General features: G+C 45.1%; 1 protein-coding gene across 4 annotated transcripts in view; it reads left to right on the top strand.

The window, feature by feature from the left end:
* The first annotated feature begins 1,374 nt into the window (after positions 1 to 1,374).
* Positions 1,375 to 26,471, top strand: part of LOC132867719 (histone-lysine N-methyltransferase PRDM7-like) — a 58,141-nt gene continuing 33,044 nt past the window's right edge. Inside the window, exons 1-4 of one of the 4 annotated variants that reach the window (XM_060900729.1) lie at positions 1,375 to 1,478; positions 5,329 to 5,395; positions 22,013 to 22,184; positions 25,750 to 26,021. In XM_060900729.1, coding sequence (XP_060756712.1) covers positions 22,025 to 22,184; positions 25,750 to 26,021 — 432 coding nt within the window. In that variant the 5' untranslated portion in view covers positions 1,375 to 1,478; positions 5,329 to 5,395; positions 22,013 to 22,024. Of the gene's footprint in view, positions 1,479 to 5,328; positions 5,396 to 11,791; positions 13,796 to 15,323; positions 15,460 to 22,012; positions 22,185 to 25,749; positions 26,022 to 26,471 lie in introns of those variants that run through there. The other 3 variants (XM_060900728.1, XM_060900730.1, XM_060900727.1) reach the window with 3 other exon arrangements.

The raw sequence follows: 26,471 nt of genomic DNA, 5'->3' as shown, positions 1-26,471 counted from the left end.
TAGAGGCTGGGAGGCAGAAAGTACTCGGGCGATGGGCTTTGCTTTGCTATTCACTTTCTTAATAGCTTCAGTGTAAGACAATTTCTCCTTCGCTCACACATTCTGTATTTGCACTGCTTTTTTGTGTTCCTCGCACCCTTTATATGCCGCACTATGTTCACCCCCACAATTACAGCACTTTATTTTTGTACCTTCAGCGCATTTGCCATAATCATGTTCGCCCCCACATTTGGCACAGCGGGGTTTAGCCCTGCATACCGCAGCAATGTGTCTGAATCTTTGGCATTTGTAACACCTCATGGGGGGGGGATATATGGTCTAACGCTGTAACTGACATACCCAATTTTAATCCTGTCTGGCAATTTATCCTCATCCATCACCAGCATAACAGACAGACTTGCACTTTTAATTCCATTTCTTGTGATAGGTAGACGTTTCACTTTAATAACTCATGCACCCCTCACACTAGTTTTAATCTCTTCTTCAGACATGTCGGTCGATACTCCTGAAATCACCCCAAAACTTTTCCTCTCTCTTCCCACACCTGTGGTTTAATCGCTTTCCCCAAGAACATCTTACACTTCATTAAACCTTGTTTCTGGTTTCTATCTCGACAAACAATCATTAGATTACCATCTCTCAAAGGCAAGACTGCAAGAACATTTCCGACCAGTTTGTGAACTTCTTCACTGGCCTTTATGGGATTGACAGTACACGGGGATTGAAATCGAAGTATTACTTTTAATTCAGTTGGTTTACCTGCCTCCCTACCGCTCTCGTCAGATTCAGATGATTGTCCCTTCCTTCTCTTGTTGTGTTTGACCGTCTGAAATTCACCTGCTTCAGTGCGTCTTTCATTAGCCTGTATCGGGTCAATGCCTTGCTCCATACCATCTATTTCTTCTCCCTCATCCTCGCCTGCCATCCTGCTTCCTCCCGGATCACACCTCAACCCCCGTACCCGCCCAGCAGCTGCTTTGATTTTCCGTAGTAATATGGCAAATTGCCTATCAGGCTCCGTTCCACCAGCCACACTCCTCCTTGACCAACCGATTCTCACTGACGCATCCCCCCGCACTTCCTGTCTCACGGAAACTGACTTGAGAAGGGTTCGTGACAGCTTTGCGACACCAGCGATGCATTTGCGGCTATTTTGAGATAAATTTTGTCGCACTAATTTTTTGAACATGTTCAAAATATCAGCGATGAAGGAGCGACACTTTGCGACCCATGCGAGGAAATTGAGAAGCCCAGCGAATGAGATACTGGCTTTTGGGTTGGGCTGGGATAGGCGTCCTCCACCCTGAAACTCCACTCCAGTCCAGGTGGTGGCGGTAACGGGTCCAGTAGCTGCTTCTCCAACCGCCAGAAAACACTGGAGAAGAAAAAATGCTGCTCGTCTGAGCCGCTTTAGCCCTTCGCGTTATAAGAATAAAAACGCGTTATTGTGTCTGGCTCTGAGGATTTAAAACCCTGAGGTAAGTTAAACTGAAGGTGTGTGGTCGAATCCCAAATATATCTCCACTTTACTGTTTTAGGAACTCCGTTCAGTATGAAATAATGCCGTGTGCACTCTCGGTAGTGCACTATTTATCCACTCAGGAGAGAGCTGTATTTTGGCTAACCTGTTTAGTTGTATGTTTAAAGTATTTAAATCTTCACTTCAAGTTCATTTCCATAGCTTTCTTTTTTCTTCTAAATTGCAACTTCCTCGCCATTCCAACTTTTTATTTCTCAAAATTTCAACTTGATTTCTCACAGACTTTTTTTTTCTTGGGGTTTTTGTTTATTTTTTAAAATTATTATTATTATTATTATTATTATTATTATTAAGCTAATCAGGCAGAATCACCCCCTCTGCAGTGTGTTGAGCAGAAAGCTTTACACACTGAAAATGAAAATGGATGAAATCATAGGGGACTGTTTTAGCAGGGGCGTATCAAGCTTTCCAAAAGTGGGGGTGTTCTGCAATGGGGAAGCCATATCATTAGAAATCGGTTTATGGCTATATTGAGGTTTTTCACCCACGTGACCAAGTCATGTGATGCATCGTTAGGCTGCCATTTTGGACGTCACGGCTCGAATCATTTTGAACGCGAGGAAGGCGACAAACGAAAAACATAAAAGAAAAAGGAGCGAGATGCAGAAAACACCTTCACTATCCAGTGACGTAGGGCATTTACAGGGCAAGCAGAGGGAGAGGTATTTGCAAAAATTGAGGTTAGCAGGCTTAGAGAACGATGTTTACCTGCTTCCACCAGGATTGTTCACTGACGTACGGAAGTACACGAAGCCCTCGTCTTTACCTGACTTCGGCCCACATGATCTGTATACCTATGTCGTTAAAAACCCATCGCCATACACAGGTATTGATCTGAAAGCGTATAAGAGTTTGGATACCTACAAATATTTTGTGTCAGGCTGGGTAACATGCCTACATCAGCGGGTCGTCCCTGGAGCCGGTGGTCGCCATCTTATTACAGCTAAGGTTTGTTCACATTTTCATTTACTTTCGGTCCTCAGGATAAACAAAATGTTATTAAATGTCATTGAAATAACTTCTTAGTCTGTTGAGACATGGCCCGTTATAAATTTGCTGTTACCAGGCAAAGACCAAGAACTGTATTATTAGGGTCGGTGTCTGTGTTGTAGCAGTGTATTAGCAGCTAGCTGTTAGCACTAGCTAACGTCAACAACATAGTAGCTAGTATGTTACTGTAGCAATGTTTACGTTCAGTCATTTGGATGACTGTTAAAACCTTTCAGTCTCAAGTTTTTCCTTTACTGGATTTACTAGTTTACTGTAATTATGATCCGGCAGCTATTTACACCGGATCCAGTGTAAATAGCTGCCGGAGCGTGCTCCGGAACCTCGGCCAGAGCACTCCGGGAGCAAGCCGGAGCGCGCTGCTTAATTTGAGGGGGAGCAAGCCGGAGCGCGCTCCGGCAGCTATTTACACTGGATCTGGTGTAAATAGCTGCCGGATCATAATTACAGTAAACTAGTAAATACAGTAAAGGAAAAACTTGAGACTGAAAGGTTTTAACAGTCATCCAAATGACTGAACGTAAACATTGCTACAGTAACATACCAGCTACTATGTTGTTGACATTAGCTAGCTTGACCTTCAAAATGGCGGACACCGGGGCGTCACGTGACCCTGTGACGTCAGGTGAAATACCTCAATACACGTTCGGTGTGTACACTGTGATGTACTGTCAATGACCGATATGGAACTTTTTCATACCCATGGTCCATGGATGCAAATGAAAGGGAGGACAGCAGAAAGCCTATAAATCCAGTTATAAAGCCTATAAATCCCCATCAGAATATGCTTCTACATTAAAATGAGTGTAGGACGTTCTTACAATTCAAATGATGCCGCAGGATGTTCTGACAACTCGTATGACCACGTCAGAATATGCTTCTACAGTAAGTAGGATGTTCTGACTATTCAAATGACCATCAGAATATGTTTTTACAATATATGAATGTAGGGTGTTCTGACATATGCTTCTACATTAAAATAGGAGTGTAGGGCGTTCTGACAGTTCAAACGACTTCGTCAGAATATTCTTTTACTTTAATATATGAATGCAGGACTTTCTGATAACTCAGTGACCATCGGAATATGCCTGAAGTTTTGACAATTCAAATGACCCCACCAGAATATACTACACTCACTGTAAAAAAGAATAAGTTAAGCTTACTTGAAAAAAAGGTGGAAACTCGTTGCTTCAAATAAATGAAGTAATATAACTTGTTCTCTTTCAAGTTATCTTTACTTTACGTTTAAAAGTAATCTCCACTGAAAATATGTGTTATCCTTACTTGGAACTTGAATGTTGAGGTTGCTTAAAACCAGGGCTTTGAACCAGAATTTTTTTCCTATTGGTTCGTTCCGAACAGAAACGGAATTTTAACGTTTCCGGTTTTGGGTTCCACCATTAAATAGACGTTCCCGAACCGGTTAGAACAAAAAAAAATTTCGTTTCCGGAACGGTTAATTATGTTCCCTGTCAGCTGTTTAAGAAATGGCTATAAAATTTTGTCTCTGTCTCATCCATCTTAAGCCAAATGTAGGCTAATTCTATTACAACCTTCATTAAATAAAACAAGAAATAATTCAAAACAATTATTATTTCAAATGTTGGCGATTTGGATTTTCAGTATGTCTTCCCATCTACACAAACAGAAAAAGTGCCAAAAATGAAAGATAATTCGTTTAGTGTGTTACCAAAGGCTAGTCAGGCCCTACAGAGGGCTACCGCATGACGTCACCGCACCGCGAGATTTTGTTAGGTGCCATATTGGAAGACCAAGTACACATCTATGCAAGTACATACATACATAAAACAAACTACACCTGAAATGTAGCCAGGGTCGGTTCTGCCCTAATCTGGACCCGGGTGCAACATCGTGCAAACACCCCCCCCCCCCCCCACCCCCCCCCCAGAAAAAAAACCCAGTCTAAATCAGGACAACCATCACATAACTATAACTATAAACATTTTATATCAACTATTTTAACTAAATGGGCTATAATAAATAAGCCTGCAGGCAGCCACGGCGGGCTGCCTCAGAAAAGTAACCATTCAATGACACAACTGAAAGCCTGCAGCCACGGTGGGCTGCCTTAAAAAGTAACCATTTGTCCTACCTTAAAACTCGTTTTGCATTTTCTGCCTCCTTTTTTGCATTTTCGACCCTCCGTTTATTTTCTTTCCTTTTCTGAAAACCCGATTTGTGTCCAGACATTTTGTTCTGCTACCAACGAACTAACTCGTCAGGTCTCGTCTCTCGAGTCCGCGATGATTCCCGTGGGAAGGGCAACAACTGATACATTATTACAAACAGCCAATAGGGAGGTTGCAACGTTCAGGCTCTTCTTTGCTCAGACACTCAGTAATGCACTTACTCACTTATCACGTGGAGACATGATAGTAGTCCACCTTCCCGCTCTCTCCATTCAGTCAGCGAACGTCACACAGGAAGTGAACCCCAGCGGGTCATAGAAACTTGCGCAGGAGAAGAATGGCTTTTTTATTTGTAGGCTCCGGAAACTTTGAGGAACGAAATAAAAACCGGTATTAACCGGTTACCATTATTTTTAATAAGCGTTTCTGTTCCGGAACATAAAAAATAATAAAGTTTCTGGTTTCGTTCTGTTCCATGTGAAATAGAAAAAGTTCCCGGTTTTCGTTCCTTGAACCGGTTCAAAGCCCTGCTTAAAACCAACTAGTAATGTTTACTTCATACCAGCTAGTAAAGGTTACTTGGAGCAAAGTTGTGTTTACTGGTGTTAAATGGGTTTCTCTTACTTTCAGCTGTGTAATGGAACCTAATTCCTGATTGTAAGGTTTACTTGCAGAATCTACACCTTACTTATAATTTGTAAGTATCAGCAACTTGAACAATTAATGTCTCACTTACACAATGTAATATAATTAAATGTTATGTTATTTTTATTGCAAGACATAAAACGGCATAACATATTGGAGCATCAATACAGTTTTAATTCAGTCAATAACTTTTTTTAAAGCTTACTTTCATTTAACACATCCAACCCAGAGAAGCATAACATTCCACTTAAAGTGTCAGTCCACCATTTCTGGAATTAAACTCATTTTCTCCACCTCCACTCAAGTTAAATAACTGAGTTTTACCTTTCTCCTATTCATCCAGCCGTTCTCCTTGTTTGGCGACGCAACAGCACACAGAAAACAAACTTCCACAACTCATTTTGAATGATTTCATTTTATTGGAACACTTCAAGATGGCTAACTATTTGTTTTGAACAGGTTTACGGATTTGCACCAAATCTTACAAAACTGATTACAAAAACTGATTACATTTTGGATGTCTCAAATGGCGCGCGCGCACACACACACACACACACACACACACACACACACACAGAGGGATATTTCAGGGAGATATTTCAGATGTATTGCAAGACTCACGCAATGGTTAGAAATCAGCATTATGTTAGATTAAGTAGTAAAGATTGAATGCACGCCGTTAATCTGCACCGTTTATAGCACAGCTGATGTAGGACAAAAATCTGTTCAAATGCCAAGAAATGACGTTTTGTGTTCTGCGCATGCGCGCACATGCGCAGTGGGGCTTTGTAGGACGTATTGACGTGTAGGACAGTTTATCAGAACACCTGTTAGTATGCTACTAACATTAAGCATTTCAATCAATACTGCCTTAAATAAAACTGGTGCACCATGGATCCTCGATCTTGAAATGAGTGCAGTGGTTGAGTGATTGAGCAGTAGGCTACTCAAAGTATTGGCACGTTTGCAAGCCTGTAGGTGCAGGGGTAATATAGTCAACTTACTTGGGTCTTCTTGAAAAAGGAGTCAGTCGTCCCCTGCCTAGGTGGCGCTAGTGTGGATACGCTTCGCACCCCCACAAATTTTTTTGGAAGCAATTTATAGATCACCCATATGCTCTCTCAGAAAAAGCAATCAGAATCATGGGATCTTTGAGAATATTCAATTTAAACCAACATGAATGTCATACCCGTGGTCGGACCTCCAAATTTTGGGCGTGGCCCATCCGGCCGGGAAGGGGTTAATCTGGTCAAGGTTAGTAAAATTTTCTATTCCTATCCCTAGACTCTATAATAACAAATTGTGATTAAATTCTGAGATGGTGAGTTTCCTGAATATGCTCTTTTTGGGCTGTTCTTAGAAAAAGTCACTCTTAAAATGAAGTGCAAACCAGAAAAAAGTTCTATCATATAATTCTCTTAAGCTTTCTTCTGATGTTATCATGGTAGCAGGAGGCCTTGCATATTAAGCAGGCAACATTCAACATCACTCATCACTTCCCTTTCAACTGTTGTGTGTACTAACTAGGTTTTATCTGGACAGGATGTGTAATGTAATACAGATACCATATGGTCAATCTGAAGATCAAGATGGTGATTTTGAATTAAAGAACAGGCATGTACAATGGGCATTACATATTGGAATTTTTTTTTTTTAAATAAAAAACTATAAGTTCATCTCGGCCTAAAAAATTTGGGCAGACGCTCCCGCACGGCACATGCCAGCAATTCCGTCCCCTTATGAAATGAGCAACAAGTAGGAGAGTTATACACGGTATCATACCTAAAATTTTATCAGAAATATAAATATGATACTATGATTCTCCCCAACATGCTACATTAGATAAGCTAACCCCATTTATAAAAGATATACACTTATATATGACTTGTATTTGATATATATGTGATATATATGATGTATATTCATACATTGTTACTTTACGGAAATCTTCAATAAGTTTGGTCTTTTCATGACAGCCTGTTGTAGACCTAAATATAATGCACATGAAATGACACTCCTCACCTCAACATGTCTTTTACAATCATTTAAGCCACCATGGGCAATGCTGAAATCACTGCTGCAAACAGTACATCGCGCGAAACTGTGTCATTATTGTTGACCCTTATTAGACAGGGAGATTATTAGACAGGGAGATTATTAGACAGGGAGATTCTTTTGTGTAATCTGAGGTGAAGTGGGTTTTGTATTTTCGTTTTTTGGGGCGCGCGCTCTCTCTGCCATGCCGATCCTGTAGGCTGCACTGACTTAACTGAAAACTCCGGTCCTCGAGAAAAGAGAAGCCCGCCCACACTGAAAGCTGATTGGCTTATTTTGCTGAGTAACCCAATCAGGATGCTCTTTGTCTCACGCACTCTGTCATATGCGCTCTCTTGCGCACTCCGTCATATGTGCTCGGCAGACATTAATGTTTCGATTGGGAATTTGTTTTTTTTTTCAAAATCGCGAGTCTGATTGTGTGGCGCTAGGAATCCATTGTGTGACAAACTTCTCCTATGTGGATCTGGCATTCAACTTTTTTGCTAGGTTCTATACTTTTTGATCAGTCACAGATCAATCACCATGATCAATTCTGGAGAAATTCAAACTTTATAATGAGTGTCTATGCAGGTGAGCTAGAGTGTACACAGCTTTAAAAAAATGCTTTACATTTCTCATTAAAACTGTTTTCAGCCACAAATTTCACTCTACCAGAGCATTTTTTAACATAGCCAGATTTGGTCTCCTAGTCAATGCCAGACCAGCTTCACTGGGAAACCAAATTTTAAACCAAGTTATGTCTTATCATTTGGTTCAATCAGTTGCAATTAATTAACCAAGTACCATGTAAGTATACATTTAACAAGGAAAACGAAGATCTATGTTATACACACGATCATGTTGGTTAAGAAAAACAAAACTAAAATTTGGTTACTGAGATGGCTGATGTCAGAATCCAGTGTCATTACTGTGTAACTTTGAGTGTCTTTGACATAACACAAGGGCAAATATAGCCCCAATTGCATACCATATAACGGCACCCAAATTATGGGCTTGTCAAAAGGCCCAAATTAGAAGAAAATATCCTGTTTCATAAGGGTGGAGAACCCAAAATATTTTTAAATTATTGTTAAATGTCATTTTTTGGCATATATATTTCAATTTGTTGTTCAGTCGCTTCATAACATGAAGTGAACATGAAATGCGTCTAGCGATTACCGTAAACAGTGTCTGAGTCTCTGACGTCTGAATGTTATAAAATATACTTCCTTTGTTTATGTTGTGAAATTCTCAATGATTCATGATAACATGTGGCTGTCGGTTTGTGATACTGTTGATAGTATAGATTGACAAGTGTTCGTCATGCCGGGTCGTGGTAGACCTAAGACAACTGGTAAATCACAGAACAGCAGTTCATATATTCATGGAAAATGCACAATCGATGGCTTTATTAAGTCTACAGGCGTGATTCCCATTCCAAAACCCGGCAAAGATCATACTGATCCCACCAATTACCGTCCTATTGCATTAACCAGCTGCCTATGCAAAACTATGGAAAGAATGGTGAATAAAAGACTTGTGTGGATGATCGAGTCAGAACGACATTTGAGTGCATTTCAATGTGGCTTCAGGCAAGGAAAGAGCACCATGGACCATCTTATTAGATTGGAGGCCTATATACGGGATGGATTTGTCAAAAAGGAACATGTTATAGCAGTGTTTTTTGACCTTGAAAAGGCATACGATACTACTTGGAAATATGGCATTTTAAGGGACTTGTATTACATGGGGTTCAGAGGTCGTCTGCCCATTTTTATCTCAAATTTTTTGTCTAATAGATTTTTTCAAGTTCAATTGGGTACAACTTTCTCAGCACCACACTTGCAAGAACAAGGAGTTCCCCAGGGAAGCATCCTTTCAGTCACTCTATTCAGTATTAAAATCAATAGTATTGTGAAGGAAATCAACCCAAATCTTTTTTGCAGCCTGTATGTTGATGACCTCTGTATTTGCTATAGAGGAAAATACATGAGTATAATCGAAAGGCAACTCCAGCTGTGCATAAATAAAATCAGCAATTGGTCCATTGAAAATGGCTTCAAATTCTCTAAGTCCAAGACTGTTTGCACTCATTTTTGCCAACTTCGAGCTTTACATCATGACCCATTGCTGTATATGGAAGGTGCCACAATCCAAGTTGTGAAAGAGGTTAAATTCCTTGGTCTGATACTTGACAATAAACTATCCTTTATTCCACATATAAAGACTCTTAAAAAGAGATGTTTTAAATCTTTGGACATTTTAAAGGTACTGGCAAAGACAAAGTGGGGGGCAGAGTGGACTATACTGCTACGCCTGTATAGAGCACTTGTGAGATCCCGTTTGGATTATGGCAGTATTGTCTATGGATCAGCAAGACAATCTTACATTATGATGCTGGATACTGTTCACCACCAAGGTTTAAGACTGGTCCTAGGGGCCTTTAGAACCTCTCCAGTGCAGAGTCTTTATGTAGAAGCAAGAGAACCATCCCTTAAATTGCGACGCTTGAAACTTGCACTTCAATATGCAGTCAAAATCAAAGGGAACAGAGATAACCCGGCATACCCCACTGTCTTTCAGCCACAGTATTTGGACTTTTATGAAGCCAGACCGCGGTCTATCAGACCTTTCGGATTAAGAATTAAACCTTTCCTTCAGGATCTGAATGTTGATTTGGATGGACTAACATCCTCTTCCCTTTGTTCCATTCCCCCTTGGACCTTGAGAAAACCTATAATTGTGCAGGACCTGAGCCACAGAAAGAAATCTAACACACACCCAAACGAGTACCAGAGTTGCTTCCTTGATGTAAGACAGTGCTTCCCCTTGCACACTCTGATCTATACTGATGGCTCAAAAACTGATACCTGTGTGTCCTCAGCAATGGTAGTCGCCTCTAATCAGTGTGGAATACGCATCCCAAATCTGTGCTCAATTTTTACAGCCGAAGCCCAAGCCTTGCTCTTAAGTCTTGAATACATTGAAGAGTCCAAACTGCAAAAAGCCTTGATTTGCACAGATTCTAGATCATGCCTACAGGCATTGGAGTTCTTAAAGACTGACCACCCTCTTATTGTCAACATACTTGAAAAAGTGGAATACCTAACTAAAATCAATATGGACATTATTTTTTGTTGGGTCCCTGGCCATGTGGGTTTGACTGGTAATGAAAAAGCAGATAATGCTGCTAAAGGAGCCCTGAATGAAGAGATTTCTGAATGCCAAATCCCTGTCTCTGATATCAGACCTGTTCTTTCTTCCTACATAAGTGACAAATGGCAAGCTGATTGGACTAACTGTGTTGGCAACAAGCTGAAAGAAATATGCACTAATGTGAAACAAGTGACTATTCAATCTTTTTCATGTAGACATGACCAAGTTGTCTACACAAGGGGTAGAATTGGACACTCTAGACTAACACATGGCTTTCTGTTAACTGGAGGTGAACCTCCACTTTGCGATCTTTGTGGTGATCTCTTATCAATTAAGCACATTTTGTCTTGCCCTGCTCTTAGAATACAAAGGCAGAAGTTTTTTAAAGAAAGCACAATGCTAGATATTTTTAATAAGGTTTCACCTTTAAAGGTTTTAAACTTTTTGAAGTGCATTGATGTGTACAAATGTATTTGATGTATTTATTTATTTATTTATTTCATTATTGGTTTTAATTTTATGTGATATTTATTACCTGTATTGGCCATGAAATAGCCATAGATGCTTAAATGGCAATAAATGTAAACAAACAAACAAACAAGTCTACAGGCGGGGGAATGGGGAGGTTTATTACACGACAGAACAGTCAGAAGACATCAGACGGTATTGTTGACAAGGTCGAGGTCATTGACTTGTCGTCTGCAACAGCTGCCTTACAGTTGCCAGGTACGCTATGGATTTTTATTACATATTTTATGTGAGACTTTTATGTAATCTGCTTTGTACCAGCTTATTTTTAAACTTAAGTGAAAATTATTTTTATCCCATTTATGCCCAAATTAATTTATACCAAATTATATTGGAAGTTGAATTGAAATAGATGTGCGCCCAAATAGATGCTGTGATCATAATTAGGCTTACAAAATATTTTTCTCTTTTTTTTATTTATTCAGATTGTTGGAGAAAACTTTTGACTTTTTAGATACAGCACTACTTTATACTTGCACATGATTATGTAATTTATATTATTTTTATTGCTCGATATATTTATAATTGGTTAAAAAAATTACTAAAAATGATGCGTCAAAAATTTCCGGCATGCTACACGCGAAAATAGTAAAAAAAAAAACATTTTTAGGCTCGCCATGGTGCCCAAATTAAAAACCTGCCTTTGCCCCTGTAACATTTGTGCTTGGTAATTGCTCTTGATAGCTGTGTAGTCACTGTAGTGTGTTTGTCTGTATGGTGATTGGTGAATCATTTTGCATCACAGAATATGCCGCAGCAGTGCAGCCACATGGACTCTGGGGCCTGTGATTGTATTGCCCAAACCGGTTGGTCTCCTAGTGGAAAATCCTTAAAAAATGCTCTGCACTCTACACATATAATTTTCTCAAAAGTTGGAGTCACACTTGTGTTGATTCACACGATGTGCCTACCTAAACGATAGGATTTACAGTTTTCGCACAAGAAGCCTCAAAGTGACAGGTTCACAGCCCAACTGCTCCATTGACTCCCATTATAATCCCAACAGCGCTTTTACTACAAAATCAGAAATGTCAGTTGTTTTCAACTCGCTCTGTTGTCCACGTTTTTTACACTAGGGACAAAAAAATTACATCAATGTGTTCATGAGAGCCTTGTAGCGTTCAATGTGAAAGAATTTTGTGAATACCTCCTTTCATTTTCGTGTAAATCGCCATTGTTCGAGGAGAAGGAAATCTGAGAAAAAGCTCTCTTTGCCTGTAATCTTATGTCTCTGCTCTGCACCTGAGCACCGTCACCAAGGCAATGAGCTCCAGTTAGGTAGCAGATGGGGGAGGGGCTGCTCTCTCTCTCAAACACACACATGATCATAGCATCGTAGCATCATAGCAAGTCACATATTCACACAGTACAGTACAACTCCTGCAATAGCGACTGCTACACCCACTGCATCACTCACGATTTCCCACAGGGGAATTGTCTAGTTAAACTTATTCATTCAGGGATGTGTTCTCTCTCCCTTACTTTTTATCCTTTATACAGATATGTGTAAGAGTGTCTATGAAAACGGGCACATTTTAAAATTTGCAGACGATACCATCATTGTAAGTTTGTTACACAATAATGAATACAGCCATGGTCCAGTCTTGGAAGATTTTATTAGGTGGTGTGATCTTTCTTTCTTGGTGCTTAATACATCCAAAACAAAGGACATGATTATTGATTTTAGAAATCAGGCTCCAAACCATGATCCCAGTCATCAAGGGCCAATCTGTTGAACACGTGGATAGTTACAAGTATCTTGGGATTGTCGTTGATGATAAATTGACTTTTAACAAGAACTGCGAAGCAGTATGCAAGAGAGGACATCAGCGGTTGTTTTATCTTCGGAAATTGTTCCGTTTTAACATTGATAGAACTATGCTGACCCTTTTTTATCGTGCTTTTACTGAGTCATTGTTATCTTTTGCCTTCGTGTCTTGGTTTGGTAATCTGTCACTACAGGACAAAAACTCCCTGAACCAAATAAATGGGCTGGGTGGCTAATTGGGAAGCCTCAACCCACTATGTCTTCTCTTTATGACATAGTTACAATGTAAAGCTACCTGTATTCTTAAAGATGGCTTACACCCTTTGCATGGTGAGTTCCAACTCCTTCGCTCTGGTCGTCGTTTTGGGGTCCCTAAGGGAAGGACAAAACGGTACAGAAAGAGCTTTGTACCAACAGCAATTGTATTGCTGAACAGTAAGGCCCAGAGGTGAATAATTTTGTTCATACTGAACAATTGATGATGAAGCACTTTTTAAAGATCACACTTTTAAGGATTGTATATGTTAGGATGTGTGTGTTGTCTTGTCTGTTACAATGTATTTTACGTAGCTGTTATTTTGTATTGGGATCGCTGAATTCCTGCCTGCACAACGAATTTACCAGTACTATGGTATGGTACAAATAAAGAAACCTTGGGACCCGCCCTCCATTCTCAAACTGCTGCTAGGCCATGTCCCCACTGCCACATACCCCCACCGGTTGACTCGGGCTAGGGAGCCATCCATCCTGCAGTGGACTCCCCCTTCAATGGAACAGGAAGTCTGCCACCACCATCTGTGCCCCGGCCTGTGGACCACCTCGAATGTAACCATGTAACCTCCTGGAGGGTGAGATACCAATGGGTGATCCGCACGTTGGCATCCGTCATGCGGTGGAGTCACTGGAGGGGGCACATGGTCCGAACAGAGAGTGAAAGGGCACCCCAGCAGGTAGTATTGGAAGGTGAGGACCGCCCACTTGATGGCCAGGCACTCCTTTTTAATGGCGCTGTACATACTTTCGTGCATCGAGAGCTTGCAGCTGATCTACAGTTCCTTGCTCTCCACCTTCTTGTACAAAACGGCCTTCTGTCCGATGCGTCTGTCTGTAAAATGAAGGGGAGAGAGAAGTCAGGGGAGTGTAAAAGTCCCCACACACACACACACACACACTGCAGCTTTTACCTTGGTGAAACCCTGTTGGCACTTGTGGCAGCGGGGGCGTGGTCAAGCGCCGGTCTGTGACGGGAGGGTGGAGTCAGGGAAGGTAAGTGGCAGAATCACTACACCTGACGGCAATTAACCTGCGTTTGTGTGTCTTCCCAGTGACCGCGCCCTATTTAAGGAGGGAGAGCGAGAGCAGAGGAGCTCATCCCTGGATGAGACGCTGGTGTGTGTGTCTGAGTGTTTGTAATATATATTGTTAGACTGAAAAGTGTGGCAATAAAGCCTCTGTTTACACTTGATCTCTGTCCTGCCGTCCTCTGTGCTCCACCCACACGTATTGAGCCTTGCAGTGGTGCTGAAACCCGGGATCCAGAGTGGAGCATCAACCGATCAGCCCCATGGAGTCCTCCCCGTTCGCTGACCTGGTCCACGCCCTCGCCACGGCCCAGCAAAGCCAGCACCAGGCGCTCGTCACCCTCCGGAAGGAACAAGAGTGGCACTTCGAAGCCCTGGTGCTGGCCCAGCAGGAAGACCGCGAGGCGTTCCGGCACCTCCTCGCATCGGCGGGGTCCACCAGCACTCCGGCCGCTGGCCCGTCTCCCCTCACCGTCACCAAGATGGGCCCGCAGGACGACCCCGAGGCATTCATCACACTATTCGAACAGGTCGCCGAAGCCTCGGGGTGGCCGATGGAGCAGCGCGTGGCGCGCCGCCTCCCCCTCCGAACGGGAGAGGCACAGCTGGCCGCGCTACAGCTCCCCGCTGACCGCCGGCTGGCCTACGCGGACCTCTGCTGGGCCGTCCTCCAGCACGTGGGGCGCACTCCAGAGCAACAGCGGTTCCGCGCTCTGCACTTGGAGGAAGTCAGCCGGCCGTTCGCGTTCGGCCAGCAGCTCCGGGATGCCTGCTTGCGGTGGCTGAGGGCCGACGACCACGACACCGAGGGGATCATTGACCAGGTGGTGCTGGAACAGTTCATCGCTTGCTTGCCCGCAGGAACCACAGAGTGGGTCCAGTGCCACCGCCCGGCGTCGCTGGATCAGGCAGTCGAGCTGGCGGAGGAACATTTGGCGGCAGGACAGCAGACGGCGTCTACACTCTCTCTCTCTCTCTCTCTCTCTCTCTCTCTCTCTCCCCCCCTCCTTCTGTGTCCCGTCCTCGCCCCATTCCCCCACCGCGGAGACGGGGGCCGGCACCACCCCAGCCGGCCCGCTGCACCCACGGTGCCCTCCTGTTTCTCGCTTCTGTGTCTGTCTGTCTCTTCCCCCCCCCCCCCCCCCCCCCCCCCAGGTGAGTGAGCCCCAGAACACCGGTGCAGAGGGAAAGCCCGGGCCGGTTTGCTGGCACTGCAGGGAGCCGGGCCACCTTCAACAGTGCACGGCAATGGAAGTGGGTGCGTTGGTTCGGATCCCCGATGCGCCAGAGGCTGCCCTCGATCGGGCCGGAGCGTATCGCATACCGGTGAGTATCCAAGGGGCTGCATATCAGACGTTGGTGGATTCCGGTTGTAATCAGACCTCAATTTGCCAAAGCCTGGTGCAAAACGAGGCATTGGGGGGAGCACAGGGGGTGAAGGTGTTGTGTGTGCACGGGGATGTTCACAGCTACCCTTTGGTGTCGGTCCACAGTTTTTTTCAGAAGGGAAAAATTTATAGTGAAGGCGGCGGTTAATCCTCGCCTTACCCACTCTTTGATTTTGGGGACTGATTGGCCAGGATTTCGGGGGTTAATGACACGCTTAGTAAAGAGTGGGTCCTGCCATTTGACAGGGGGAGGTCCCGGTGTCGCTTTGGCGGAAGCAGCTGTCACAGAGCCGTCTACGTCATCTCCGCGTCAGAGTGAGGAGCCGCCGGCTCCTCCTCTCTCTATTGGGGAATCCCTCGCGGATTTCCCATTAGAACAATCGCAAGACGAGACTCTGCGACATGTGTTTGACCAAGTGAGAGTAATCGATGGTCAAACGCTCCCGCCGAACGCCACCCCGTCCTTCCCCTACTTCGCAATTATGAAGGATAGGTTATACCGAGTGACGCAGGACACTCAAACTAAAGAGTGAGTCACGCAGCTTTTGATTCCGAAGAGCCGCCGGGAATTGTTATTCCAGGCGGCTCACTTTAATCCCATGGCTGGACACTTAGGGCAGTATAAGACACTAGCCCGAATAATGGCCTGATTCTATTGGCCGGGGATTCGCGGCGATGTTCGTAGGTGGTGTACGGCATGCCATGAATGCCAGTTAGTGAATCCAGCGGCCATTCCAAAAGCGCCTTTGCGCCCTCTTCCATTGATCGAGACCCCGTTTGAGAGAATTGGGATGGATCTCGTCGGGCCATTAGATCGGTCAGCACGAGGGTACCGCTTTATATTAGTTCTGGTGGACTATGCAACGCGATACCCGGAAGCAGTGCCTCTGCACAATATCTCAGCACGCAGTATTGCAGAGGTACTCTTCCGCGTTATCTCCCGAGTCGGAATCCCGAAAGAGATTCTGACTGATCAAGGCACTACATTCATGTCACAGACACTGCGCGAACTGTATGGGTTATTGGGGATTAAAGGCCAATTTATGCTGACAACCCAGTCCTCGCAGATAGCGTCGCAGACAGTGTCTGCGTAGCCCCCCCACCTTCGCAGACGCTCTGCGTGCACCTCCCAAAAATTGTGACCACCGCAGAAGCCTCACAGACAGCGCCGCAGACAAGAGGGCTCTGATTGGTCCACTCTACATCCGCTGTACACGCACTTCCGCTTCCCTACTTTCCCGGTTTGGTTTGTTTTCACGACCGGCATTTTTAAAAACACGAGCGAAGATGGAGCAGCATGAAGAGCGGTTGATTGAGGAAGTACGGACATCTATACAACTCCAGTTCTAGTCATTATAAAAAAAAAAAAGTTCTAGTCATTAAGTAACCGGAGGATAAACACTCCACTAACCACACCCACCAACTACTCCTAGCGACTTCGTGCCCCCTTGCGTTGTGCCGGTGAATAACATCGCGCACGCCAATACTCCCCGCTCGACGATAAATTACAACTGTCTGCGAAAAGCTATCTGCGAAAGCCTTGTTGCAAGAGCATGCAGAGGCCTTAAGCCGATCTGCACCAGTGTGTATCACCCACAGACAGACTGTTTAGTGGAATGGTTCAATCACACCCTCAAAAATATCATTAAAAAATTTGTAAGTGAGGACGCACGTGATTGGGATAAGTGGCTTGAGCCCTTGTTGTTCGCAGTGCGAGAGGTTCCCCAAGCCTCCACGGGGTTCTCCCCATTAGAATTATTATATGGACGTAAGCTGCGCGGCATCCTAGACGTGCTGCGGGAAAATTGGGAGGAGGGACCTTCACAAAGCAAGAATGAAATTCAATACGTTATGGACCTGCGCGCAAAACTCCACACGCTCACCCACCTAACTCAGGAGAATTTGCGGCAGGCCCAGGAACGGCAAGTCCGCCTGTACAACAAGGGTACGCGCCTTAGGGAGTTCACCCAGGGAGATAAAGTACTTGTACTGTTGCCCACTTCGAGCTCCAAATTGATCGTCAAGTGGCAAGGGCCCTTTGAGGTCACACGGCGAGTTGGGGATGTCGACTATGAGGTGAGGCGAACAGACAGGGGTGGGGCACTACAAATTTACCACCTCAACCTGCTCAAACTCTGGAATGAGTAGGTCCCTGTGGCGTTGGTGTCGGTGGTTCCGGAGAAGGCGGAGCTGGGACCAGAGGTTCAAAAAAGGGCATTGGCATCACATACCTCTCCGGTCCCCTGTGGAGACCACCTCTCTCCGACCCAACTCACGGAGGTCGCCCAGTTGCAGACCGAGTTTTCGGATGTGTTCTCGCCCCTGCCCGGTCGCACCAACCTCATAGAGCACCACATAGAGACACCCCCAGGGGTAGTAGTGCGTAGCCGCCCTTACAGGTTACCCAAACACAAACAAAAGGTGGTTTGGGAAGAACTTGAGCCCATGCTTGAAATGGGCATCGAAATGGGCATCGTCCACAGTGACTGGAGCAGCCCGGTGGTCTTGGTACCCAAGGCCGACGGGTCGGTCTGGTTCTGTGTGGACTACAGAAAAGTCAACGCGGTGTCTAAATTCGATGCGTATCCGATGCCTCGTATTGATGAGTTGCTCGATTGACTCGGCACTGCTCGCTTTTATTCGACGCTGGATTTGACGAAGGGATATTGGCAGATCCCCTTGACTCCACTATCCCGAGAGAAAACGGCCTTTTCCACACCGTTTGGTTTACACCAATTCGTCACCCTTCCGTTTGGGCTGTTTGGGGCGCCCGCTATGTTTCAGCGGCTGATGGACAGAGTCCTCCGCCCTCACGCCACTTATGCGGCTGCATATCTGGATGATATTATCATCGATAGTAATGACTGGCAGAGGCACCTCGAACATCTGAGGGCCGTCCTTAGGTCGCTGAGGCGAGCGGGTCTCACTGCCAACCCGAAGAAGTGTGCGATTGGGTGGGTGGAAGTACGGTATCTGGGCTTCCACTTGGGCAACGGGCAGGTGCGTCCCCAAATTAATAAGACAGCAGCGATTGCGGCCTGCCCGAGTCCCAAGACCAAAAAGGGGGTGACACAGTTCCTAGGGCTGGCTGGCTATTACCGTAGGTTTATACCTAATTATTCGGACATCACCAGCCCGCTGACTGATCTTACTAAAAAGGGGGCACCAGATCCGGTCCAGTGGACGGATCAGCGCCAGCGGGCTTTTTCTGAAGTGAGGGCTGCACTGTATGGGGGGCCACTTTTACACTCCCTTGACTTTTCTCTCTCCTTTGTGTTGCAGACCGATGCATCGGACAGAGGGCTGGTGGCGGTTTTGTCCCAGGAGGTGGAGGGGGAGGACTGCCCCGTCCTGTACATTAGCAGGAAGCTGTCAGTGCGTGGGGGCGCTACAGCACGATCGAGAAGGAGTGTGTGGCGATCAAGTGGGCGGTCCTCGCCCTCCGTTACTACCTGCTGGGGCGCCCTTTCACCCTCTGTTCAGACCACGCGCCCCTCCAGTGGCTCCACTGCATGAAAGATGCCAACGCGCGGATCACCCGTTGTTACCTGGCACTCCAACCCTTCAATTTCAAGGTGGTCCACAGGCCGGGGGTGCAGATGGTTGTGGCGGACTTCCTCTCCCATCAAGGGGGGGGAGTCGGCTGCAGGCCGGACGGCCGCCCGGCCTGAGTCGGGCGGTGGGGGTATGTGGCAGCGGGGGCGTGGTCAAGCACCGGTCTGTGACAGGAGGGCAGAGTCAGGGAAGGTAAGTGGCAGAATCACTACACCTGACGGCAATTAACCTGTGTTTGTGTGTCTTCCCAGTGACCGCACCCTATTTAAGGAGGGAGAGCGAGAGCAGAGGAGCTCATCCCTGGACGAGACGCTGGTGTGTGTGTGTGTCTTGGAGTGTTTGTAATATATATTGTTAGACTGAAAAGTGTGGCAATAAAGCCTCTGTTTACACTTGATCTCTGTCCTGCTGTCCTCTGTGCTCCATCCACATGTATTGAGCCTTACAGCACTGCTCCGACCACTGGACCGGATCTGGTACTCCCTTTTTAGTGAGATCAGTCAGTGGGCTGGTGACATCTGAATAATTAGGTATGAACCTAAGATAGTAGCCAGCCAGCCCCAGGAACTGCCTCACCCCCCTTTTTTGGTCTTGGGCCTCGGGCAAGCCGCAATCGCAGCAGTCTTGTCAATTTGGGGATACACCTGCCCATGACCCAGATACTGTACTTCCACCCACCCAATTGCACATTTTTTTTGGGTTAGCTCTGAGACCCACATGCCTCAGTGACTCTAGGACAGCCCTAAGGTGTTCAAGGTGCCGAGGCCAATCATTGCTGTATGCGATAATGTCGTCAAGTTACATTGCCACATAGGCAGTGTGGGGATTTAGGATATTCTCCATGAGCTGCTGGAATGTGGCGGGAGCCTCACATAACCCAGAAAGAAGCATGACAAACTGGTGTAATCCAAACGGTGTGGAAAAGGCCATTTTCTCTCAGGATAGAGGAGTCAAGGGGATCTGCCAATATCCCTTTGTTAAATCCAGTGTCGAATAAAAGTGAGCAGCATCTAACTGATCAAGCAACTCATCAATGCGAGGCATTGGGTATGTGTCGAATTTAGACACCACATTGACTTTTTTTTCTATAGTTTACAAAGAACCGGACCGATCCATCAGTCTTGGGTACTAGGACTGCCGGGCTGCTCCAGTCACTGTGTGATTCCTCAATCACAGACACGGAAGGAGAATACGGGAGGACACCACTGGTGCGGTGGGCCAGTTGTGGGGAGCCAGCCCCCGTCTCTGTGGTGGGGGAATGGGGTGGGGACGGGAAGAGAAGGGAGAAGAGGCGACCCATCTGCCTGCTGTCGGAACCGGCATCAGATGGCCCTCCACCAACTTGATGGCTTGCTCCAGGGATGCTGAGTGATGATGCTGGACCCAGTCTGCCGTTCCTTCCGGAAGTTGAGCGATAAACTGTTCCAGTGTCACCAGATCGATGATCCTGTTAGTGTCATGGTCTTCCACCCTCAGCCGCTATTGGTCGAATGCAAACGGCTGGCTGACCTCCTCCAATGTCCGTGTCCAGAAGCACTGGCGATGTTGTTCCGGAGAGTGGCCGACACACTGCAGGATGGCTCTCTTCAGGTCGGTGTATATGAGCTGGCTGCCGGCAGCGAGCTGCTGTGTGGCGGGCTGTGCCTCGCCAGTCAGGAGTGGAAGTAGGCATGCTGCGTGCTGCTCGACTGGCCACCCCCACACTTTGGCTGCTGGCTTGAAGTGAGCAATTAAAGCCTTCCAGATCGTTGTACGGGTCCATCTTTGCGAGGGTGCTGTGGGGAGGGTCCGCTGCGGTCGAGGTCCTCGACAACACAAGCAGATGCCGGAACGCTTGGCGATCTTCCTGCTGGGCCAGTATCAAGGCTTCAAAGCATTGCTCTTGTTCCTTCTGGAGGGCAGTCAGCGCTTGATTCTGGTTCTGCTGGGCAGTAGCGAGGGCATGGATGAGATCCTTCAATGGGGAAGACTTCATGTGGTGGTTCCCTTCTGTACTCCCGGGTTTCGGCACCACTCTAATACGTCCCTTGTGGGTGGAGTACAGAAGCATGGCAGGCGAGAGATGACGTTCTCACACACCTTTTTTTCATGTTGTTTTTCAGCTTTAACGTCCGTTTAGGTACACAGATGTGTGCGTACACACAGTTGTGTTTTGGTCTGGGGAAATTTCTTCTCTCTGCTCTCTCCCTCTTTTTCTGTTCTCCACAGTCACTACAACACACACACACACACACACTTAATTGACAACAGGTGCATTAACTTTGCCACTCACCTTCCCTGGCCCTGCCCTACATTCACAAACTGACACTAAGCCACGCCCCCACTTTCACAAATGCGTTTGAAGTTCTTCATACTAACTGTCCAGGTTTTTGTGTCATGCTGAGATAATCATTATAAAGAATCGTGATGCCTTCTCTGCCAGTTAGACGAGGCTGGTGTATATAACTACAACCAGGAGGACTAGTTTCATTCAGTGCTACAGACTCCTTTGGTTTAATCCATGTTTCTGTTTAAACACAGTACATTAAACTGCTGATCAGTAAGAAGTTCATTAACAGTTTGTGCTTCAGACATAAGAGAGAAAATATTTAAAAGTCTTACCTTTTACAGTAGGTCAAAGGTGCTGGCAGCGGCTGTACAGAGTCAGTATGATCTAATTTTATCTTAGATTATTAGAACAAACTCTGAGTATTTCTACTTTTTTGTATAGCTCGGGGAACAGGCACAGTCTCAATGTAATGAAACCTGTGTGATGACTCTGTGCAGGTAGCAGACAGACAGTTTAGCCTGTCCGTCTGCTCCCTGGCCTTGGCTCTGGATTGTCGTGGATTAACTAGGCCTGTTCTGAGACTGAGCTATGCTGCGAGAAATGAGAGCAGCATCTTCCCGAGTGGGATGGATACCGTCCCGCCCTAACAGATTTGTTTGATCTTTAGCTGTGTGAGGACATGAAAACGGAGACATCCATGGATGGAGAGACCTCAGAAGCCTGTGTGAAGAAAGAAGAGACGCTGGAGCTGAATATCTACAGCTTTGGAGATGATCTCGACAACCCACCTGAAGGTCTCTCCGTTAAAGTGGAAGATCCTGACGATAAAGACTATCTCTGTAAGACATTAGGCCACTCTGGTGCTCAGTAACACTCACTGTTTATTCTACCCTGCACACTATCTGGTGCACTAAAAGTGCACTACAGTACATTTGGCATGTAGCCTCAGTCTCTCTTATAATTTTAATCAACAATTTGACATTGAAATTTAGATTTTTTTTATTGATTAAAGTATGAACTTTGTTTATAGAGCGTGTAACATGGTAGCGAGGAGTGAGAGAAACTTTATTTGTTTGTTTATTTATTTATTTAAAATACTTTAGTCATTATAAACCGAGGATGTTAACCTGAACAAAAAAAGCATGGAATATCACACGATGGGTGTGTATTAAAAAAAATCTATGCTGCATGGTTTTATTTTCATATTACAGTATGGCCCAAAATGTATGATTCCCCTCAAACCATAGTGATTTGCTTGTTATTGCAATTTTGAATTTATTAATGAATGACACATTCAATGTTTAATTTGTTTCTGTTTACATTTAATGTTGCAGAATGTCTGTCATTCTCTCCAGCCACTCCTGTTTTTTATTCTGAGACAAAAAAAAAGTGGGATGTGACTGAGAAACCAGAAAGCACAAAGTCCTCTGTCCTGAAAACTCTTCCATCTTGGGAAACTTACTGACTGATACCTGGGCCTCCTTCCATAAATGTTAAATAAATGTGTTGTGATGTCTTCACCACATTAGAAGATTATAGGTTTCTTCCCCCCCCCCCCTTCCACCCATTTGTTGTCCAGTGTGGTCACCTGCTAGTATCCACCCACTAGCCAGGTCTCTCTAACCATGTGAGTGAAGGCTAACACGTACTTCCTCCAAGACATGTAAAGCCATCAAACTCCTCTTTTTCAATTGCAGCTCATGCTGTGTCACATGATAGCAAAACACACCTGGAGGACAGTGCTATGTGCTCTGTTCCCCACATGCATAAGCTTGCAGAAGATCCCAACCAGCTGTGATTTAATAGGGGACAGAGAGTATGCCCCTCATTATGCCTCTGGAATAGAATGTTCAATAAGAGACAGTGGGTGTGAGAGACAGGAGTCCAAATATACGGATTTCAGGGCATCACAGTGGCGCAGCTCCGGGGTCCTGGATTCGATTTTAAGCTCGGGTTGCTGTCTGTGTGAAGTTTTGCAAGTTCTCCTCCCTGTTGGACTGCGTTGGACTATTTATTTACTTACTTACTGTGTGGACAGAAGAAGAAGAAACTTTTTATTTGTCACATGCACACTTCAAGCACAGTGAAATTCATCCTCTGCATTTAACCCATCTGAAGCAGTGAACACACACGCGCGCACCCAGAGCAGTGGGCAGCCACACCAGAGCGCCTGGGGAGCAGTCAGGGGTCAGGTACCATGCTCAAGGGCACCTCAGCCCAAGGCCGCCCCATGTTAACCTAACTGCATGTCTTTGGATTGTGGGGGAAACCCATGCAGACACGGGGAGAACATGCAAACTCCACACAGAAAGGCCCTCGCTGGCCGCTGGGTTCGAACCCAGAACCTTCTTGCTGTGAGGCAACCGTGCTAACCACTACACCACAGTTAATTTTGCTTGTACCTGCATGTGATTTTCATAACAAATTTGGGAAATTCTGTTCCCCAGAAGATAAGCAAACAAGTAGCTGAATTTAAAACAACCCTGACCAGGCAAGTCCAAAGAGAATACTGTAAATATGTCATGCAGTGCCACAGTCATGTTAATGAACATTCGTTTTATTTTGCCCTGCAAGCTTCGTATCTGACCATTTGTTTACTCCCACAAGGAAGTAAAAAAAACCTCATACTCCTATCCAGTGCTGGCACAAAATATGGAAATGCCTAGGAAAAGATCAATTTTGCATACTTAATCCGTGCAAATGACATCAGAATCTGCACTGAAGGCAACTGAAATACATTATGAAGATACAGAGACACCTTTTAACCGCAATTTTATACTTTACCCATGAAAATGCTAGCAGTTTTGGATATTGTTGTGTGATAAACATCATAAAAATATTGGAAATAGTATCTCTTTTTGTTTAGTTTAGCCCCAAAAAACACCTTAATCACTCCTTGTTGGGCAATCCTACCATGATATGCTAATTATTCCACAGGTGAAAACCATTAACTAAATCACGTGGTCTCTAAAAATAATTCATTAGAAAAAGTATTTATCCTCTGACTGCAGCCAGGCAGCAAGCAGAAATGGCATCAGAGAGAGAAACTACAGAAGAGCAGCATATTAGGATGAAAGTTTTGCGGGAGGAGGGCCATTCATAATGAGCCATAGCAAAGAAACTGCATGTGACCCACAGTGCTGTCTGGAAATGCCTCAAGCATCACCAAAAGACTGGGAACTTCAAGAACATTTCAGGCAGAGGAAGGAAGAAAAAGTTGACTAAAGCTGATGTCCAGTACCTCAAAACTACATCCCTACGAGAGAGGAAGAAATCCAGCAAGGAACTGGCACAGGACCTCCAAGATGCTACAGGCAAGGATGTCTCCCCACACCTGGTTAGGAAGACGCTCTCAGCAGAAGGCCTCAAAGGTCATGTGTCAGTGCGCAAAACCTTTTTGTTGAGAGGTGGAAATAAGCAGAAGAGACTTAACTGGGCAAAAATTCACAGGAGTTGGACTTCTGAGCAGTGGAAAAGGGTCATGTTCTCAGATGAGAAGAAATTTTGAATTATTTGGCAACGCTATGCAACAGTAAGTCAGGTGCAGAAAGGGAGAAAGATACAAGGCAAACTCTATTTCTCCCACAGTAAAACATGGCGGAGGGGTCCTGCAAGTATGGGGAGCCATCACCTACAATGGAGTTGGTCATCTCTACAAAATAGATGGGACCCTCACTGCTGACAAGTACAGACAAATCTTTATCCATCATGCTGTGCCTTCTGGAAGAGCTCTCATTGGCAACAACTTTATCATCCAGCAAGATAATGACCCAAAACGCACAGCTGGGATGGTTAAACAGTATTTACAAAACAAAGAACAAGATAGCGGCTTGGCAATTCTTGAATGGCCAGCCCAAAGTCCTGACATGAATATAATTGAGCAAGTCTGGAACTACATGGAGCGAGAGAAGGTGAAAAGGGCTCCTTCAAACCTGCCACAGCTCTGGGAAGTGTTGCAAGACATATGGAGATCAATTCCACTTGATTTTATTCATAAACTTTTATGATGGCATGCCTGATCGTGTCAGTGCACTAAAGTGTCAAGGGGTTCCATACCAAATATTGATAATATTTTAGAATGATTTACTCTGGTTACTTGTAACATTTGTTTATGATGAAAATGTTTAGTTTATTAAGAGAACTTGAGAACAAAAGGTCAAATTGTGGTGTTTTGTCATTTTGGTAGGTGTTTCCATATTTTTTGCCAATACTGGTACTTTGTTGTGTCCTGTTTGATCCCAGTCCTGATGGACACCTCTAGTCTCAACCAGATGCTCAGTGAACCTTACTGGCAAGCTTTCTTAGGATAATCTTTATACAGTACTAATGTACCGTATATGGTCTTAGATAGACGCACACACATTTGGGCTTCATTTCTTCCTGTTGTGTTTTCTCTACTCCTAGACTGTGAAGTTTGCAAATCCTTCTTCCTCAACAAATGCGAGGTTCATGGACCACCCCTCTTCATCCCCGATACTCCTGTTCCCATGGGAGTCCCTGACCGAGCCAGACAAACACTTCCTCCTGGGCTAGAAATCCAGAAGTCCAGTATTCCTGATGCAGGCCTGGGAGTGTTTAATAAGGGGGAGACTGTTCCAGTAGGTGCACACTTCGGCCCCTGCCAGGGAGAGCTGATGAACCGAGAGGAAGCCAAGAACAGTGGAGGCTCCTCGGTTGTGAGTTTGTCATAAATTTTATTATAAAGATTGTATATTTTTATGTAACAAAATATGATGACTAGATGAAGGTAGCTCCAATTAATATCAATTTCTTCTTGCAGATGATATGTGGAGTAGTGGTGTAAATCGCAAGTTTGAGCACAATGCAGTCCGACATCGGTTCTTTTAGCCAGTGTGGTGGAACTTGCCTGTTAATAAAAATACTAGTAACACTTCAGTGCTCAAGTTGTAAGTGTCTATGCGTCAGCCCTGTGATGACCTGGCGACTTGTCCAGGGTGTACCCCGCCTTTCGCCCATAGTCAGCTGGGATAGGCTCCAGCTTGCCTGCGACCCTGTAGAACAGGATAAAGCGGCTAGAGATGATGAGATGAGATGAGACAGTATATACCCAGTGTGCTGTGAGACAACGTGAAGTGTGCTGTGGAATTTTGAGCAACCCCATGCAT

Source organism: Neoarius graeffei, chromosome 19, assembly GCF_027579695.1.
Source record: "Neoarius graeffei isolate fNeoGra1 chromosome 19, fNeoGra1.pri, whole genome shotgun sequence".
NCBI classification, from domain to species: domain Eukaryota; kingdom Metazoa; phylum Chordata; class Actinopteri; order Siluriformes; family Ariidae; genus Neoarius; species Neoarius graeffei.
Note: the sequence above shows the minus strand (reverse complement) of the source record. Positions and strands in the feature narration are given on the sequence as shown.